We start from the raw sequence: 19,057 nt of genomic DNA on the forward strand, positions 1-19,057 counted from the left end.
CTTCTTCTTCTAGAGCTCCTCCATTCAAGTCTATATACTAGTACTGATCTAGGTCTCCATGGTGACTTACAGCCAGTAATTGCATACCAAAAGGAGCAACAAAGAGAGAACTTGACTCCAAACCTGAAGGTATTTGTGAACCTTCCACCAAGCCTAGCTAAGATGAAGATGTTGGATTGCTAATCAACCCGGCAATGGTTTATTTTCCCTCAATTGAGAGCTGGCCATCCTTGCTAGCTAGTTTCTTCAATGAATGTGCACCTCTCTCCAACCACATGTTAGTTGTGTCTATACAATGCGACCCCATTGATGATGAAGAAGAATGTGACCTGATTTCCATGATTGTAACATTCCATCCCAAGGACAACCAAATGTCTACACGCAACAGATGAGTCTAGATTCTAGTTCATGACAATCCTTCACAATTGTACAAAGAAATTTAAATTTTTTGAAAAACACAAACACAGATTCTCTCTTTTTTTTTTCGTAAAACAGATTCTTTTTTTTTCGTAAAACAGATTCTCTCTCTCTCTCTCTCTCTCTCTCTCTCTCTCTCTCTCTCTCTCTCTCTCTCTCTCTCTCTCTCTCTCTCTCTCTCTCTCTCTCTCTCTCTCTCTCTCTCTCTCTCTCTCGTGTGAAACCAATGTTTCAATTAAGTTACTGTTTAAGATGTGAAGTTAGCAAGAAGGTGTTTAAGATGTGAAGCTAGCGAGAAGGTGAGCGTCGGAAGAATGTATCACAAACATTGGGAAAATACACAATGTACAAAGAGAATATATCTAGGAAGAACATAGACCCTCCCAAAGTGTCCAAAATCTAACCTAAGTGAAAAATTGAGACATCTCTAAGAGCTGTAGGTATGCATTAAGTAAACACTGCTGCAAACTCTAGTCACCTAACCCAAACTAAGAATCAAGAGGAGAAACAGGTCGATAAGGAATGAAAATATCTTTAATCCTCCAAACAGACTCGTAGTGCATGCCCAAATGATAGCAAGTGGATGCAGAAACAAAAGAAAGAAAAATACTCTGGTCATCTACCACATCACACAAAACCCTCTTTTGCGAGAAAATAAGCTCTACTTGGTTCTTGCAATGCAAAAGGCAAATCAAGCATCATGTTCCAATGAATACTTTCGAGGTGCATGGAATCAGCAGAACATGTTTGCCTAGGTGCCCATTTCAAATCAACAAAATTTGTTCCAACAAAGACACAAATTATGTGGAAAAAGGACAGCTACTAATTTTACCCTCAAAGAGACCAAAAATAACTTAACGAATATCAGACCAATTTTCAAAAGCAACAATATTCATGTCAGGCACAAGGCTACAAGCATCTCAGTCAAGTCCGAATTCGCTGCACAAATTCAAGCAATAAAGAAGCTTTTCTAGCTATCATGTGATGATGGATATTTAATATATGTTAATATCATAATGAAGCTTTGGAGAGCTCAATTTTGCCCTTAGAAGTTTCCAAAATATCTCAACGTTAATAGACATAAAAGCTGAAATATCCAATTTTACACATGCACACAATGAGAGAAGATTAAAATTGTATCCAATAAGAATTGCATAAAATAACAATGAATCTTCAAAAACATAGGTTGTCTTATTAGCAAGCTTAACCTACACGATTCCATTGAGTATCCAACCTTTGGTAATAGCAAGATAAAGTCAATTGTATCAATTCAAGAACTACTTGAAAAGAACCTTCAAAAGATCTACTTACAATCAGCATCATCCATGCTTCTCCTTTGTGGTATCTACAAAATCATGATAAAGCTAAGACACCCTCTATACATGTAAAGCTTCCCTTTCACACTAAAATTTTCTAAATCACTTAAGCAATAGGTCACCCCATGGACTAAACAAAAACGAAATAAGGCCTCTATAAGCTCACAATATAAATTGAAAGCAAAACTTACATATTTTCCTCTATCTTTTGGATGATCGCATAGTCCTTTGATTTCCATTTTTTCCTGCATATTAAGAAGCGAACAATTGAAAATTGACATTAGAAATTTACCAGAAGTGTAATTTTAAAGCACATCTTGCCTAGAAATGTCATGAGCTTCCTACATTTACATGGCCTCAATGACTCATGTCGATTTCCAACATGACCATATGACTTGTATGACACTCCTCTAAGCACCTTTTCCTGATTGATTTGATTCTATCAATGAGCATGCAAATGCAAACTCCCATTACCTTGCTTTAATGCAAGAAGCCAAATAGCCAAATGGGTAGAAGCACACTGCACAATATTATAGCTCTTAGATAGACTAGATCATGCAAAGACACTTATCTCTAATAAAACTGTCGTAGAGAAACTCATGAGGCATGTACAAAACATGAGCAAGAGTTACACTAACTCTTTCGAAGTGGCAATTCATTTGAGGCCTAGTAATAGAGAGATATGGGTGCCCACATTTAGATCATTGAGTCATACCCATGGGAGGCATATTCTCAATGATGATTCAAATCAAACCATGTTTCAAGTAAAGCAATATTAGATGCAAAGTGGTGTGGCAAAGCAATGGACTCTTAGTCAAGCATTACCACATTGTTAATTTATAATTCATGACTTTAGTAAAGCTGGACCCATTTGTGCATATTTTCACTTCCTTGAAGAAAGCAACTCATGTAGTGGCTGATCCAGACTAACAAGATCAAAGGGTTAGTTCAGAATCTCGTGAACAATCACCCCCTACAACATCTACTACTCCATCAATAACAGCCCCTTGTTAAAAAGAACCACAATGCAAACTTGTGTACATTCTCATGAACATGATTTCACAATGCAATTTGCAAATTGATATGGGCATGTTGTCATGAGGACGTAAATTTTTAATTTTATGCTCTTTGGATACTTAAGTTGTGCACACGTGAGATTAAGTTGAATGTGTGTCAGGATAACATATAATCCTAGCTTGGGTAGTGGGAGACATCAGCACAAGTTATTGGGGACATACATCAATAGGAAACCTAGGTACAATCTTGGTGGAGGACATTGAATTTCCCTTGGAAATGACATGTAGTGTCATGGGATTTAGATATTTATTTTATTTAATGTCCAACACTAAGCTTTGTAGAAAGTTTCAAAACTTTCAAATTCAAAGAATGTAGAATTTAAAACTTGAGGTTGGGTAGCATTTGATGTTATTTTCATGAGGGCACGGCCAAAGTGCTATGTAGCTCGAACTTACATGTGGAGCCCTAGTAAATACAGAAAATTCATTAAATGTTAAATTTGGGCCAGTCTTGGGTTGCATGCAATCCTGCACTAAGGTTTGTGGAAAGTTTCAAAACTTTCAAATTCAAAGAATGTAGGATTTAAAACTTGAGGTTGGGTAGCATTTAATGTTATTTTAACGAGGGCAAGGCCAAAGTGCTATGTAGCTCGAATTTACATGTGGAGGCCCTAGTGAAAACAGAAATTCACCAATGTTAAGTTTGGGCCAGTTTTGGGCTGCATGCAAGTGTATCTTCCATGTTGGGCTCTCTATCCCATTCTAGGGTGGTTTATGGGCCATGCAAGGCTGGAGAAGGTTGTGGAGACCAGTTTGGGGGCAGCTGACAACAGCCCAAGCACAATCTAGAGAAAAGCAAAGCAGATGAACCCTAATCTAGATAGTTTGACACCAATAGAACACTAATTTGCAGCTGACAAGTGCTCTTAGGGCATTTTCTGCACAAATCAAAATACTCTCTCATCTTCAACAAATTTCTCTCTTCCAATTTGCTCCTAAGTTGATCAATCTCAAATATTCAACAATGAATTTGCTCGCACATCTCTAAATTCTGCAAATTAGGGTTTCTTAGCTAACATTCGCTTATAGGATTAATTCACTTCAGAATTTCTTCTCTCTTGTTTGAGTTTTGAGTTTCGCATTTTTGTTTTGCATTTAGGGTTTGAGTTTTGCTTGTCACTATTTGAGTCTTTGTGTTTTAGTCTTGGTCATACATGTTGTGTTTCCTGTTGGGAATAAAGGGCCATCGTGGCTTTTATATATGCACGGATGTGAACACACCTTTAGCACACTTGTACATTCATATATATCTATCTCAAGCCTAAAGAGGTATACATACAAATTGTACCCAAGAACATCGTGCATCTCTCTCTCTCTGACTCTCACTCTCCACTCTTGCTCACGTTTTGCTCTCTACCTGATATTTTTATCGCCGGACATTGCATCACCATTGCCCATTGCTCACTTCAAACTGGTATCACAGTAGTGGTTGTGTTGAATGCTCCAGCAATCATGCAGGAGTCGGATGTTCAATAGGCAAAGTCGGAGGTACAGCGGGCTGCAAAACGTGTGGCACCAGGCATCACGTTGACGAACGTCTGTAGGTCACGCAATGACTAGGCAGTTGCAGGCGAACAGTTCAGACGACTGCTAGTCTTGGCATGACTGGGCTGCAGAAGGCAACGGCTACTGGTTTTGTAGAAGGCGTCGGGCAGACGACGTTGTTGCACAAACGACAACAAACAGGCACCACGCGAGGCTCCAATGCGTGGCGAGGAGACGGGTCTAGCACATGGCGGCCGCTAGTTGCATGGTCGCGACCCAAGTCGACGGGTCAACGGAGTCCCCTTCCCGTCATATTTTTCTCAAAAATCACTTTTTTCTTTTTAAAAACCCCCTTTCCTTTGCGGGCATTCGTGGTGTAAGCACAGTTCATAATTTTGGGCAGATTTGTGCCAAATTTTTGGGGATTTGTCTAGATTTGATGAACCAAGACAGAACAGTGATATTTGTCTCAAAAGTTGCAGGAATTTGTGACATTTTGCCTCCCACATATGGGGCTTTTCATATACATGCAAAAATTGGGCTGAAATTTACCCAATTTCTCGACATTGATGCACATTGGACCCTATGCAATTTGGGGCTTTTGCTGTTTGGGCGAAATTTGTGCACCATTTGGTCATTTTATATACATGCGGGTTTAATTCCATGCAATTTGGACATCTAGCACTTGGAAAAATTTGGGGGTTTTGCTAAAATTGCTCTATTTTATCAAAATTGGCCTATTCTATGCATCTCAAAGACAGCGCAGATGTATGGTTGATGCTTTGAGCACAAAAATTTTGGGGTTTTTTACCGTGCGTGTCAAATTTTGTGCCCGTTGGTGCATGTACAAGAGAAATTGCAGCTAAAATTTGGGACTTCTCATGTAATGTGATGTATTTGTCCTTGGAACAGTTGTAATCAGTTGTGAAGTGCTGTAGCACAAGGTTTAGTGCTTCTGAAAATTTATTTGCAGATCTGAAAATTCTGCTTTTACGTGGTTATTTATTGCTGGTTGGTACTTTTTTGTACCTTGGTCACTTGTGTGATAGTTTGGGCCTGCATTTGCTGAATTTTTTGTCACATTTGGGCTGAAAATCATGGCTGGCAGCAGTAACAGCACTCATCTCATGCACATTAAGAAGCTTGAAGGAGCACATAACTTTGCAGTCTGGCAAAAACAGTGCTATAGTATCCTGTTGCAGAAGACACAGGCAAGGCCGATTAAGACCAAAGGTGCAAAGCCCGCCAATATGGAACAGGAAGACTGGGATGAGTTAAATGAGCTTGTACGCTCAACCATCGAGCTATCGATTTTTTATGCCTTGCTGTTTAACATTGAAGGTTTGGATTCTACCTATGCTATTTGGACTCGACTGGAAGGACTGTATGCCCAAAAGAGTGCCGCAAGCAAAGTTTACTGGCTGAAAAAGCTTATGGATTTGCGTATGAAAGAGGGTACAGCAATGTCTACTCACTTGAGTGAGTTTAACTCCATTTTCAGCCAGCTGGTTGCCTTGAAGATCATGATTGATGAAGAATTTCAGGTTACATTCTTGCTTTGCACTCTGCCAGAGAGTTGGGATACATTCAGGACTGCTATGAGCAATTCTAATGCAATGCTCTTGTATCCTGATGTAGAGAGTGCTCTACTCATGGAAAAAATGAATGGGCAGAACAATGCATCCAATAAGTCTTCCAGTGCTTTGCATACTAGAGGCAAATCACAGCAAAAAGGCAAATCTGATAGCAAGGGATGCAGTAAATCATGCGGTAAGGATGTTAAATGTCATCATTGTGGAAAGAAGGGTCACTTTAAACGTGACTGCTACAAATGGAAGAAAGAGAAAGAAAGGGACAAAAAGACACATGATAGCAAGGAAGAGAAGAAAGAGAGTCAGCCTAAGAAGAGCAGTGTTAAAATTGAAAAGGTAAATGTAGTCACTCATAACAATGACACTGGGAATGACGTTCTCTTGGTCTCTTCACACTTTAGTGCACATGCTTTACTTGCAGATACGGATGGTGACATGCATACTTGGATTTTAGATTCAGGTCCTTCCTTTCATGTCACCCCTCATCGTGAGTGGTTTTTTGACTATATAAGGGGTCAACATAGTGTTGTCCATCTTGGGGACAACTATGCATGTAACATTGCAAGTATTGGCAGTGTGCAATTGCAGTTTCAGCATGGTTCAGTCTTCACACTTCAGCATGCACGGCATGTACCTCAGCTCAAGAAGAGCTTGATTAGCACAGGGCAGCTAGATGACAATGGATTTCATATCACCCTTGGTGATGGGAAATGGAAGATCTGTAAGGGATCTAGAGTGATTGCCAGAGGTTGTAAAAGTAATACCTTGTATCCTCTCCATGTATCTAGTGTGCGTGACCATGTTGTTGCCGTGATCGAGCAGCCAATTGTTTCTTTGTGGCATGGCCAGTTGGGACACCTGAGTCAAACTGAAATGAAAGTGCTTTCTCGTTTGGGTTACTTACCTTGTCTTCATTATGCTGATTTTAAGCATTGTGATCATTGTGTTTATGGTAAACATGCGCAGACGTCTCATAAGAAGTCTCTTTCACTGAAATCTTCTCCTCTAGAGTTAGTACATTCCGATGTATGTCAAATACAAGGGTTATCTTTAGGGGGAAAGAAATGCTTTGTAACATTTGTCGATGATGCTACACGGAAGGTATGGGTTTACCCTATTCGTAGCAAGGACGAAGTGCTTGACAAGTTTCAAAAATTCTTGGCATTGGTTGAAAATCAGACTGATAAGACACTTAAGTGTCTTCGCTCTGACAATGGTGGGGAATATGTGTCCAAGGCCTTTTAGGCATTTTGTGAAAATCAGACTGATAAGACACTTAAGTGTCTTCGCTCTGACAATGGTGGTTGAAAATCAGACTGATAAGACACTTAAGTGTCTTATCAGTCTGATTTTCTTGGCATTGGTTGAAAATCAGACTGATAAGACACTTAAGTGTCTTCGCTCTGACAATGGTGGGGAATATGTGTCCAAGGCCTTTTAGGCATTTTGTGACAGCAAAGGGATAAAGAGGGAGCCCACTGCCCCTCATAATCCACCCGAAAATGGAGTTGCAGAGCGTATGAATCGGACCATACAGGATAAGGTCCGTACGATGTTGTCTCATGCTGCATTACCCCATCGCTTTTGGACAGAGGCTGTTATGACAACTATTTACTTGATTAATTGATCACTGAACAGGTGCACATTCGTAAAGAAAAACGTAGCAAACTTAAGCCAAAGTCCTGTAAATGCATTTTCCTAAGATATGGTGACCAGGGTGAAATGGGGTATAGATTATGGGATCCTAAGAAAAGAAAAGTAATATGCAGCAATGATGTTGTCTTCCGGGAAGATCGCATGCATAAACAGCCCGAAAAGACTGAGGAGGTTTGTAGGGTTGTATTCCAAGAAGAAATACCTTTTGGGCAGCAAAATGTGCCTGTTGTACAACAGCAAATACCTGCTGTAAATGAACCTGGAAATGCAAAAAATAATGCTGGAAATGATCAGCCAGCCATTGCCCATAATGATGAGCCACGACATGTGCAAAAACAGCCACGCAACAAGCTATTAATGCTGATTTGCAGGCTGAAATGCCAAGACAGCAAGCTGAAAATGAAAATTTGCAAGCTCAACAGCCAACAATGATCATTGGGTTAGGAGATCGTCTAGGGCTACTAGACAACCTGATAGATTCATTCCTAGTGCAAACAATGTGGTTGATTATGTCATGTTGACAGACTGTGGTGAACCCTCTTGCTTCAAGGAAGCAATGGACAAACAAGACAACAAGAAATGATATAAAGCCATGTTGTCAGAGACGGAATCTCTTGAGAAAAATGGCACTTAGGATTTGGTGCAGTAGCCTAAAGGGCAGAAAACCCTTCCATGCAAATGGGTTTACAAGATGAAGGTTACTTCTGGTTCCTTGCCAAAGTATAAAGCAAGATTGGTTGCAAAGGGGTACAAGCAGGAACATGGAGTTGACTTTGATGAGATCTTCTCTCCTATAGGCAAAGATGACTACATTGAGAACCATTTTGGGCTTGGTTGCAGCTGAAGATATGAAGCTCATACAGATGGATGTAAAGACTGCATTCTTACATGGTAATTTGCATGAAGACATATATATGCAGTAGGGTTTGTGGCAAAAGGGAAAGAGAAGATGGTATGTAAACTCAAAAGGAGTTTGTATGGGCTGAAACAAGCACCAAGAGAATGGTATCATAAGTTTGATACATTTATGCAGTCTCAAGGTTTTCATAGAAGTCAAGTGAATCACTGCTTGTACACCAAGAAGGCAGCAAATGGCAGCCTAATTATCTTGGTTCTGTATGTTGATGGCATGCTGATTCCTGAAAGGGATACTCATGTCTTGGACTCACTGAAGCAAAGTCTTCATGGCAGCTTTGATATGAAGGATCTTGGTGATGCAAATCGCATTCTTGGCATGCGAATACTCTGAGATAGATCAAAAGGATTACTCTATCTATCTCAGTCGGCGTATATCTCCAAGGTTTTTTAGCATTTCAATATGGAGGGGGGAAAACAATTGGGGTTCCATTGCCTCCATATGTGAAACTTAGTGCAAAGGACAACCCTACATCTGATGATGAGAAGGCTGAAATGGCCAAGTTACCATATGCTTCAGCTGTTGGCAGTTTGATGTATGCTATGGTTTCTACATATCCTGACATTGCCTTTGCAGTAAGAGTGGTTAGCAAATACATGGCAAACCCTGGTAAAAAGCATTGGGAAGCAGTGAAAGATATTATGAGATACCTCAAAGGCACAAAGAATTTGTGCATCTGCTTTGGAAAGCAGAAGGGATCTGTCATTGGCTTTACGGATGCAGACTATGCTGGTCATGTGGACTACAAAAAGTCCACTTCTGGGTATGTGTTTACCTTCACAGGAGGAGCAGTCTCTTGGATCTCCAGGCTACAAAAGTATGTTGTATTGTCTACTACAGAGGCAGAGTATGTGGCTGCCACTAAGGCATGCAAGGAGGCTTTATGGCTTTCACGTCTGGTGGGAGAGCTTGGCATTACAGAGTTACTTGTTCTCCATTGTAATAGAGTGCTATCATGCTAGCACGGAATCCCGTCTTTCGTGCAAAGACGAAGCACATACAGGTGAAGTATCACTTTATTAGAGATGTACTTGACAGCAAGAGCATTGAGCTTGTCAAAGTGCATACAGATGATAATCCTCCAGATCTTCTCACGAAGGGTCTTCCAACAGAGCAATTTGCTCATTCCCGACAAATGATGGAAGTTGGATAGGTATATGTATTTCAGCTTTGTAGATACCTAGACTTAGCTGATTCTTTTCTCCTCTTAAGGCACATTGCCTTTAGGTAGGAGGTTGTTGGGAATAAAGGGCCATTGTGTGAGAGTGCGCTGCGGAAGAAGGAATACGAACACAGAGGGAGAGAGAGAGAGAAAGCAAAAAATAAGAAAGAGAAATCTGCACTGACTGAAATGAATGCTGAATACTCTGAAATGGACTGATCAGTCCCTGCACGCAGCCCACAGCGTCAGTGAGGGCACCAGATCAGGCTGATGATGATGGCAACACCGCCACGGGGGAGGAGTGCCGGAATCTACAAGAAGACAAGTGATCGAGTGGGGAGGGGGGCTGCCTATAAATAGGCAAAAGGACAAACCCTAACCCTAACCCTAAAATGGGCGCAAACCCTAAAAATGCCCTAAAATGGGCGCCCCACAACAGTGACCAAAAAGTAGTCGAGCAGCCAATGGCTGCCCACTAAAAGAGGCCAAAAAGAAATACACATCCTAAGACAGCCAGTCAAGAGTGACTAGCCTCCCCCATCATAACATATGACAGATATGTCAGAGCTCCTAATGTCCTCGTCTGACTCAGACTGAGGCTCACAGGCAGGAGATGACAAGGCATGACAAACATGACTGCTAACACCCCCTCTCAGATCCTGGATGTGACTGAAGGCCAAAGAAGAAATAGATCCTGGGGTGGCAAGAGGAATGCCAATGTCGATGAAGTCTGTCGATGTAGACTGCTGCTGAAGGAGCTCCTCACGATCCTGGGAATCCCCCTCTAAAACACTGGGGCCAGGGAATCCACAGCCGCATCACCGAGATCATCCCCCTCTAAAAGGGATGGGGGGTACGAGGGAACCACTGGAGGAGAAGGTGGGGATGGGAAGGAACTTGTGGAATAGAAGGTGCACAAGTGGGAGCGGGTGTAGCAATAGACTGCCGCGGAGGACCCTGCATCAAAGAAGGGAAATGGAGCCTGTAAAGCCTACTCTCCTGCCAACCTGTAGATAAGACAGCTCCTGTAAAAGAATCCTCAATAACAACGGCATGCTCGATGAAGATCACTCGTGTGCCAAGCCTCGTAAGGCCATAAACTGAGAGGAGGGGAAGGCCCAAATCCGGAACATGTAGGGCCTGTGAAAAGGAGCTCGAAGGTCGGTCGCTAAACAAAGGCAATGTGCCAACACCACTAATAGGCACCGATAAAATGTCACCAACAGTGAGACTGAACCCTCTGATGGACGGAGATCCTATAACAAATCACCTCGGGGAGTCATATGACTCGAAGCACCACTGTCCACTAACCAAGGCTGCACAGAAGACACTGCAGCCATGGAAGAAGGATCCTCCTCCAAAGCATGGATATGAAGGAACACTGACTCATGGGTAACAGCTGGTGTAGAGGTAGAAGAAGGCTCCGATGTAGATCCACCCTCCGCTCCCGGACAAAGGTGAGGATACTTCTTCCAGCATTTCTCCTCGGGATGTGTCCCTTTCCCACAGTGTTGGCAATTCCGTCTCTTTGAATTTGAGTCAGAGCCTGAAGAACTGTCCTTCTTCTTAGCCTTTGACTTCTTCTTCTTCTTCTGTCCTCCTGAACCTGCAACACAGGCTCTAGTGGAGTCGGATCCACTAGCACTGACCTCTCTAAGTCGTTCGTCATGCTCCAAGACAAGCGGGGATAGCTCCTTCCATAGAAGCTTGGCACGGGTCCTCGAAGTAAGAAGGCTGGTGTAGAAGACATCAAACCGAGGCGATGGCAGCTGAGTCAAGAGAATCATAGCCATGTCTTCACAAGATATCGTCCGACCGAGGGATGCAAGCTCATTTCTCATATCCTGTAATCTGTTTATGTGGTCCTTCATGGAAGGACTATCATCAATAGCGAGCATCCGCAACTTCTTTTCGAGAGATATCCGGTGGGCAAACGTCTTCTGTTGATAGAGAGATGCGAGCTTTCTCCACACGTCTACTGCAGTCTTCAACCTGAGAACATAAACAAGGACAGAATCCTGCAAACTCAGAAAGGGGAAAGATCTGGCTCTAGAATTGAGCCGATCCAATAAGGCTGCACGATTCATAGATGTCCCATCTGCAAGATCCACCTTAGGCCGGGGGATAGGAACAGAAACAAGCTCCCAAAGATCGAAGGAGTCCAAGATGCACTCCACCTTGTAGGACCATAGAGAAAAGTTGGAGCCATCCAACCGGTCCTCTTTGGGCAGCTGAGGAAGTACGAGTACCTGTACAGGGGGTACCAAAGGCTATATCTTCGGCCCACTGGAAGGGCTCGCCGACATACATGAATAGAAGGGGGACGGGAAAGAGGAATAGACTCCGAACCACGGTCCTCGTGATAGAAATCACGCCTCCATTCAGATGAGTGTCGAGACAAATGCTCGTCATCTGAGTCATCAAAGCCCGTAAACTGATGATAAGACATCTTCGATATCTGCAAACACCAAAACACAACAAGGGAAGGTTGCCGGTGCCGAAACACAAACACCAGAAGCTCCTGAGCTATCCGCCTTGCACAGAAAGCAAGGGTAATGTCAAACGCAAGTGCTAACGATGCAATCACCACAAAAAAACAACCTCCTGCCTCAAAACGCAAGTAGAAATGAGGTCGCCAGCTTGGAGGAGTGCCGCAAAAGGTTGAACGCAGCCACAGAAGCTGAAAACGCAGCTTGGTGGAGTGTTGCCCAGCTAGAGGAGGGCCGCCCAGGCTGAAAACGCAAATTTGGGGATGACGCCAGCAGCAAACGCAAGTAGGTTGACACCAAAACAGGCCGCCTTGATCAAGAAGATGGTGCAGAAGGTGATGCCTCAGCTGTTGGAGACAACTTGACAAGCAAATGCAAGGTTGTGGGTGTTCTCCCGCGTAGATCTCAGCTCCGTGTACTCTCCTTCAACTCTGATACCATGTGAGAGTGCGCTGCGGAAGAAGGAATACGAACACAGAGGGAGAGAGAGAGAGAAAGCAGAAAATAAGGAAGAGAAATCTGCACTGACTGAAATAAATGCTGAATACTCTGAAATGGACTGATCAGTCCCTGCACGCAGCCCACAGCGTCAGTGAGGACACCAGATCAGGCTGATGATGATGGCAGCACCACCACGGGGGAGAAGGAGTGTCGGAATCTGCAAGAAGACAAGTGATCAAGTGGGGAGGGGGGCTGCCTATAAATAGGCAAAAGGACAAACCCTAACCCTAACCCTAAAATGGGCGCAAACCCTAAAAATGCCCTAAAATGGGCGCCCCACAACAATGACCAAAATGTGGCCGGGCAGCCAGTGGCTGCCCACTAAAAGAGGCCAAAAAGAAATACACATCCTAAGACAGCCAGTCAAGAGTGACTAGCCTCCCCCATCATAACATATGACAGACATGTCAGAGCTCCTAATGTCCTCGTCTGACTCAAACTGAGGCTCACAAGCAAGAGATGACAAGGCATGACAAACATGACTGCTAACACATTGTGCCTTTTATATGTGCACGGGTGTGAACACACCCTTAGCACATTTGTACTTTCATATATATCTATCTAAAACCTAAAGAAGTATACACAACAAATTGTATCCAAGAACATCGTGCATCTCTCTCTCTGACTCTCACTCTCTACTCTTGCTCACGTTTTGCTCTCTACCTGACATTTTCATCACCGGACATTGCATCGCCACTACGCATTGCTCACTTCATTTCCTCAATACAACCCCTAGCATATCTTCATAGTATCTAGATTAAATACCGGTCAAGGACATTAAATTTACCCTTGGAAATAACTTTTGGTGTCATGGGGAGTAGAGACTTAATTGATTCAATATCCTAGACTAAAGTTTGTGAAAAGTTTGAATACTTTCAAGTTCAAAGACATTAGGATTTAAAATTTGAGATTGGGCAACATTTAATTGTTTTTGTAATGAGGGCAGGGCGAAAGGGCTATGCAGATCAGATTTGCACATGAGGGTCCCAATGAAAATGCAAATTTTAGATGCATGCAAGTGTATCTTCCATGTTGGGCTCTTTCTCTACTACTATGGGGTGGTCTCTGGGCCATGCAAGGCTGGAGAAGACTATTGAGACCATTTGGGGGCAATTGACAGCAGCTGATGCACAATTTAGAGCAAAGGACAGCAGCTGAACCTTAATCAAGATAGTTTGACAACAATACAATCCTAATTTGCAGCTAGCAACTACTATTATGACATTTTCTGTGTGAGAAAATCAAAATTCTCTCTCATCTTCAGCAAATTCCTCTCTCTTCCAATACATTGCTAGATTAATCCATCTCAAACATTTAGCTATGAATTTGCTGGTACAACTTTGAACTTTTGCAAATAAATAAGGTTTCTCAATTGTCTCAGGAATGCGCCTTCATCCATGCAACATAGGGATTTGTTGGGAATTTGAGAGAGAACAATAGATTCGAAGGAGATTGCTCATCCACAATCAAATTGGCGAGTGTACAAGAGGAGAAGGCCCAATTTGTGCCCAAATGTGCTTGTAATCAAGGGGCAATTTGGAGATGATTGTTGCTGGTCATTATCTCAAGGGCTGGAAATCAGAATTTTCTCTCTTATTCATTCTCCCTCATCTGTGTCAAATGCATGCTGAATTTGGCAATGAAAATTAAAGTTTCAAGTCTCAAATGATGGGCCGTAACTTGCTGATTTATTGCTCTAAATGTGTAAACAACAAGTTTTGAGCTTCAAAATTAAACTTGATGTATTATAGATTGTTGATTTGCTATTCTCAATGTATACCAACAAGGATTAGCGTTCACATGGCAACATTGGAATGCGTGCATGCTTGCCTCTATGTTTTAGAAAAGTAGCTAATGCAAATTTGGTCACTGGACAGAAAAATGGGTAAGATTCTAGATCTACAAGTGGGCTGATTTGCATGCAACAAAAATTAATTCAATCTAGGCCTCCTTGATAGTGCAATCAAGGGTGTGATTGCTAGTTACAAAGGACACCAAAGTATTCCAAATATTGTTAAAGAGTTGGCTCAATAGAAAAAGAGGGGATCCTTGGAGAGTCTTCCTCTCAAATCTACATCCTTGGAGAGCAATCCTCTCAAATTCCAAGCAAGGCTTGACTCTTGTCAAGGATTGGAGTTAGTTTTTAGTTGTATAACGAATTTGGAATGAAGCACCAACATTTTAGGGCCAATTGGCTGTTGGCTCAAGTACATTTCTTTAGGACAATCTAGCCCAATGTAGTAAAGTGTTAAATTTTCAATTTATCATTTATTTGATGAATTTTACTGCTTGCTAAAAATTGCTGTAAGTCAATGCATTTTAGGGTTCCACCATCCTTCTATGAAAAGAAAGGTCAGTTTCACGCCACCCGCCTAACCTGCACTTGCCACCAATTGTTGTGCCTGTTCTGCCTACTACGCCAATAGCATTGCCTCCCCCAACCACCAACAACGCTATTTGAGCAACGCCGCCTGCACCTCCTCCATCTCTTCCTACACCTACGCCACCTTCTGCTCTACCAAAGCACCCGCACCTGCAACCACCACCTACACCTCCTGCACCACTGGCCCTGGTCACCACGCTGCTCCACTGCACAGCCACGTGTGCTGCATGTGCTGCCACCTGCTACCCGCCATTACTGCCACCTATTCCAACAGCCCTGCTACTTCCACCAACTACGCCAACAAATCTTGTTGAGAGTAAAGGCACATGTGCCTAGCCACTTGTGCATTAGTTACACTAACAATATCCACATACCCGCACACCTGTACACTACAAGTATGAATCTTGCTCCCGCTTCTTTCCCAGATGCTCCCTCCACTTGAGGCTTGTTCTGAAGCTTCAAGTCCATTTCTCGAGCTTTAGTAAGTGTTGGAGCTCAGCTAGATGCAGTAGAAGTTCGAGGAGGAGTGAGCGTGAGAGTGTGACGGCTGGTGAGTCAAAGAGGGAGAGTGAAGTACGATTAGATTTGAGTGTACCAACAATTGTGTTGGTACACAAAGAATAAAATGTATTTATACTTAGGGGGCACGTAAGGGTGCATTCACATGTACAGCTAAATAATATACTCACATGTACATCTAAATAATGTGTGTGTACTATACACGGAAGGTTAAACGAGCTTTTATCCCAACCACCTCCCACTTAAAGGTTCAAAGTCAACCTCTAACCAACTCCCACTAGTCGTATGCAATGCTCATGCGAAGCTTTGCTTAGACTTTTAGTGAGAACATCTGCAGGGTTGTCCTATGTTTTGATCTTGGTCAATGTGATTTGACCATCTTCTAGAATCTATCTGATGAAGTGATATCGCACATCTATATGCTTTGTGCATGAATGATACATGGCATTCTTAGCCAGATACACAACACTCTGGCTATTACATCCCAAAACTGCAGTACCCATAGACATGCCAAGATCCTCTGCAAGTCTGCTCAACCATATAGCTTCCTAAGAAGCTTTAGTAGCTGATATGTATTCAGCTTCGGTAGAAGTTAGTGCGATGATGTTCTGCAACCTGGAACACCAAGAAATAGCCCCACCAGCAACTATAAAGACATACCCACGGTGGACCTTCGAGTGTCCAAGTTACTTGCCATGTCTGCATCACAATAACCCTATAAACTAAGTGTACCATGCCCATAGCAAATACACTTTGTGTACTCTTGAGGTATCTAAGAATACACTTGACAGCCTCCCAATGTGTTTTGCCAGGATTTGACATAAACCTGCTAACAACTCCCACTGCATAAGTAATGTCTATATGAGTAGCAACCATAGCATACATAAGAGAGCCACAAGCTGATGCATAAGGAACTCCCTTCATAGCATTTGCTTCCACATCATATTTTGGGTTGTTAGCTTTACTAAGCTTAAGATAAAGAGGTAAGGGTATCCCAAAAGGCTTAGCTTTAGCCATATTAAATCTGTCCAGTACCCTTTCAATGTACTTTTCTTGAGATAAAAACAGTAATATCTGCATTCTATCTCTACAAATCCTCATGCCCAAAATATGCTTTGCATTCTTCAAATCTTTCATGGAGAAGGCTGATTTCAGCTGATTTTTGAGAGCATCCAAGGTAGTCTTTCTTTTTCCAGCTAGCAACATATCATCCACATACAAAACAAGTATGATGGGGCTGCCATCTGTATCCTTTTTCATGTACAAACAATGATTTGCATGGCCGCGTGTAAACTCATGAGATAACATAAAAAGTGTCAAAATTTTTGTACCACTGTCGCGGTGCTTGCTTCAGCCCATACAGGCTGCCTTTTAGTTTACACACCATCTGCTCTTTTCCAAGAACCACAAAGCCCTCGAGCTGTTTCATGTAGATTTCCTCATCAATGTCACCATGCAAGAAAGTTGTCTTTACATCCATTTGATACAGCTCTAAGTTCAATACAACACTGAGAGCAAAGAGCACACATAGAGTGGTCATCTTCACAACAAGTGAGAAGACCTCTTGGAAGCCAATGCCTTTCTTTTGTGCACACCCTTTGGCAACTAGTCTTGCCTTGTACTTGGGTTGTCCATCAACTGTCTTTACTTTGTACACCCATTTGTTTGGAAATGGCTTCCTTCCCTTGGGCAATGACACAAGATCCCAAGTATCATTTGCATATAGAGATTTAATCTCTTCTTGCATAGCTAGCTCCCACTTATTGCTAAATTCGCACTTATTGCTAAATTCGCATGACTTGGCCTCTTTGTATGTAAGAGGCTCACCCTCATCTGCAAGCATCACATAATGCAAGGAGGGGTCAAACCTATGTGGTTGCCTTCTTACCCGTGTAGACCTGCGTACCCAATGATCAACATTTTCAAGAATTGGATCTACATCTGGAGGTATATTATTTTCAGCATTTATTGACTGTTGTAAGCCATTTTCAGCATGTTGTTCATGTTGTACAGCACCTTCATTTTCATTAACAGCACCTGCATTTTCATAATCAGCAAGTCTATCTTGCTGTCCATGACCTCCTTGTGCTCCTATTTGCTGTCCATCATCATCCGGCTCAAAAATAACCAGCTGATCATCAGTTTCAGCCTGTGGTACAGCACCATGAGACTCATTTTCTGAAGTAATAGGTGGCTGCAAACTCTAAAATTTGACCTTTTTCATATCTTCATTAGAGGCTAAAGTACCTTTCAGCAATTTTACCTCATTAAACACAACATTACGACTGCGAATAATTTTCTTGGACTAAGGTAACCATACTTTGTAGCCAAATTCACCCTCATCACCATAGCCCATGAAAAGTTTGTTCCTCAGCTCATCCCTAACATGCACAAAAGCATCACAGTCAAATATGCGTAAATGGTCATATGAGGCTGATTTGCCAGACCAAACCTCCTCAGGGATGCCATTATTTAAGAACCTATTTGGAGAGCGGTTGCAAATGTGAACCGCAGTTTTGAGTGCCTCTCCCCAAAATTCATGAGGGAGATTAGCAGTGGACAGCATGCACCGCACTCTTTCACATAAAGTTCTATTATATCTTTCAGCCACCCCACTTGAAGAAGGGCTTTAAGGGGCTGTAAGCTCCCTCTTAATTCCATGCAAGTCACAAAAGGACTTGAATTCAGTTGATGTAAACTCACCCCCATTATTAGTTCTCAAGCATTTCAACTTTCTACATGTTTAAGTGGTCACAAATGCATGAAAAGTTTTAAAAATAGCAAACACTTCACTTTTCTTTTTCACCAAGTATACCCCAATCTTTTTGAAACAATCATCTATAAAGGAGACAAAATATACAACACCACCCAACGATTTCACGGACATACTACATACATCAGAATGCACTAAGTCCAAGACATTGGACTTACAAGAAACACCAGAGTAAAATGAATTTTTGGTTTTCTTTCCAAACTGACACTCATTATTACAAAGGTCAAGTTAAGAGCATTTTCCATCAACCCTCTTCAGAGAGGTAACTTGCATAGTTGTCAAGTACCAAAGGTACGATATGGTATGATACGATAAAATACAGTAATAAATGGTACCTTAAGATTTTATAAGATACGCTACGATATTAGTACGAGACAAAAAATAACTTGATTATTTTGGACTAAAGATAATAGAATAGATATTTCAAGTCTAAATAGCAATGCTATTAGAGTATATAAGATGAGTACTTGAGGGTAACATGCCAAAACCTAATGTTGCATGCGCAACATGCGCTACTGCTACCTACAACTTATAACTACATAGATGAAAGTGAATACATCATACATGCATGATCATACAAATAAGAGAAGTGTGGGCTTGAGAGAGAGAAGGTTGAGAGAAATTGTTTGAATCTCAAATAACCTAATCTCATGGGAGAATCATATTAATATAAGGAGCATTTAGCTCGTCCCAAAGTGTAGTTCAAATCGGAAAGATCTATCCATTAAGTTGGTACCTTATGGTACTAATACATGAGGTACGGTACCTAAAG

At 42.0% G+C, this 19,057-nt stretch overlaps 1 protein-coding gene across 3 annotated transcripts in view; it reads right to left on the reverse strand.

Annotated features, from left to right (window-relative positions):
• LOC148015344 (transcriptional activator TAF-1-like) overlaps positions 1–19,057 on the reverse strand; it is a 68,424-nt gene that overhangs the window by 23,191 nt on the left and 26,176 nt on the right. For 2 of the 3 annotated variants that reach the window (XM_087665928.1, XM_087665931.1), the window contains exons 2-3: positions 1,925–1,978; positions 1,729–1,762 (exon numbers count right to left, since the gene is read on the reverse strand). In XM_087665928.1, the coding sequence (XP_087522054.1) occupies positions 1,729–1,762; positions 1,925–1,978 (88 nt within the window). Of the gene's footprint in view, positions 1–1,629; positions 1,763–1,924; positions 1,979–19,057 lie in introns of those variants that run through there. The other variant, XM_087665932.1, reaches the window with a different exon arrangement.

This window comes from Lygodium microphyllum, chromosome 24 (assembly GCF_053477565.2).
Source record: "Lygodium microphyllum isolate KBCC chromosome 24, Lygodium_microphyllum_v1.1.10, whole genome shotgun sequence".
Taxonomy (NCBI): domain Eukaryota; kingdom Viridiplantae; phylum Streptophyta; class Polypodiopsida; order Schizaeales; family Lygodiaceae; genus Lygodium; species Lygodium microphyllum.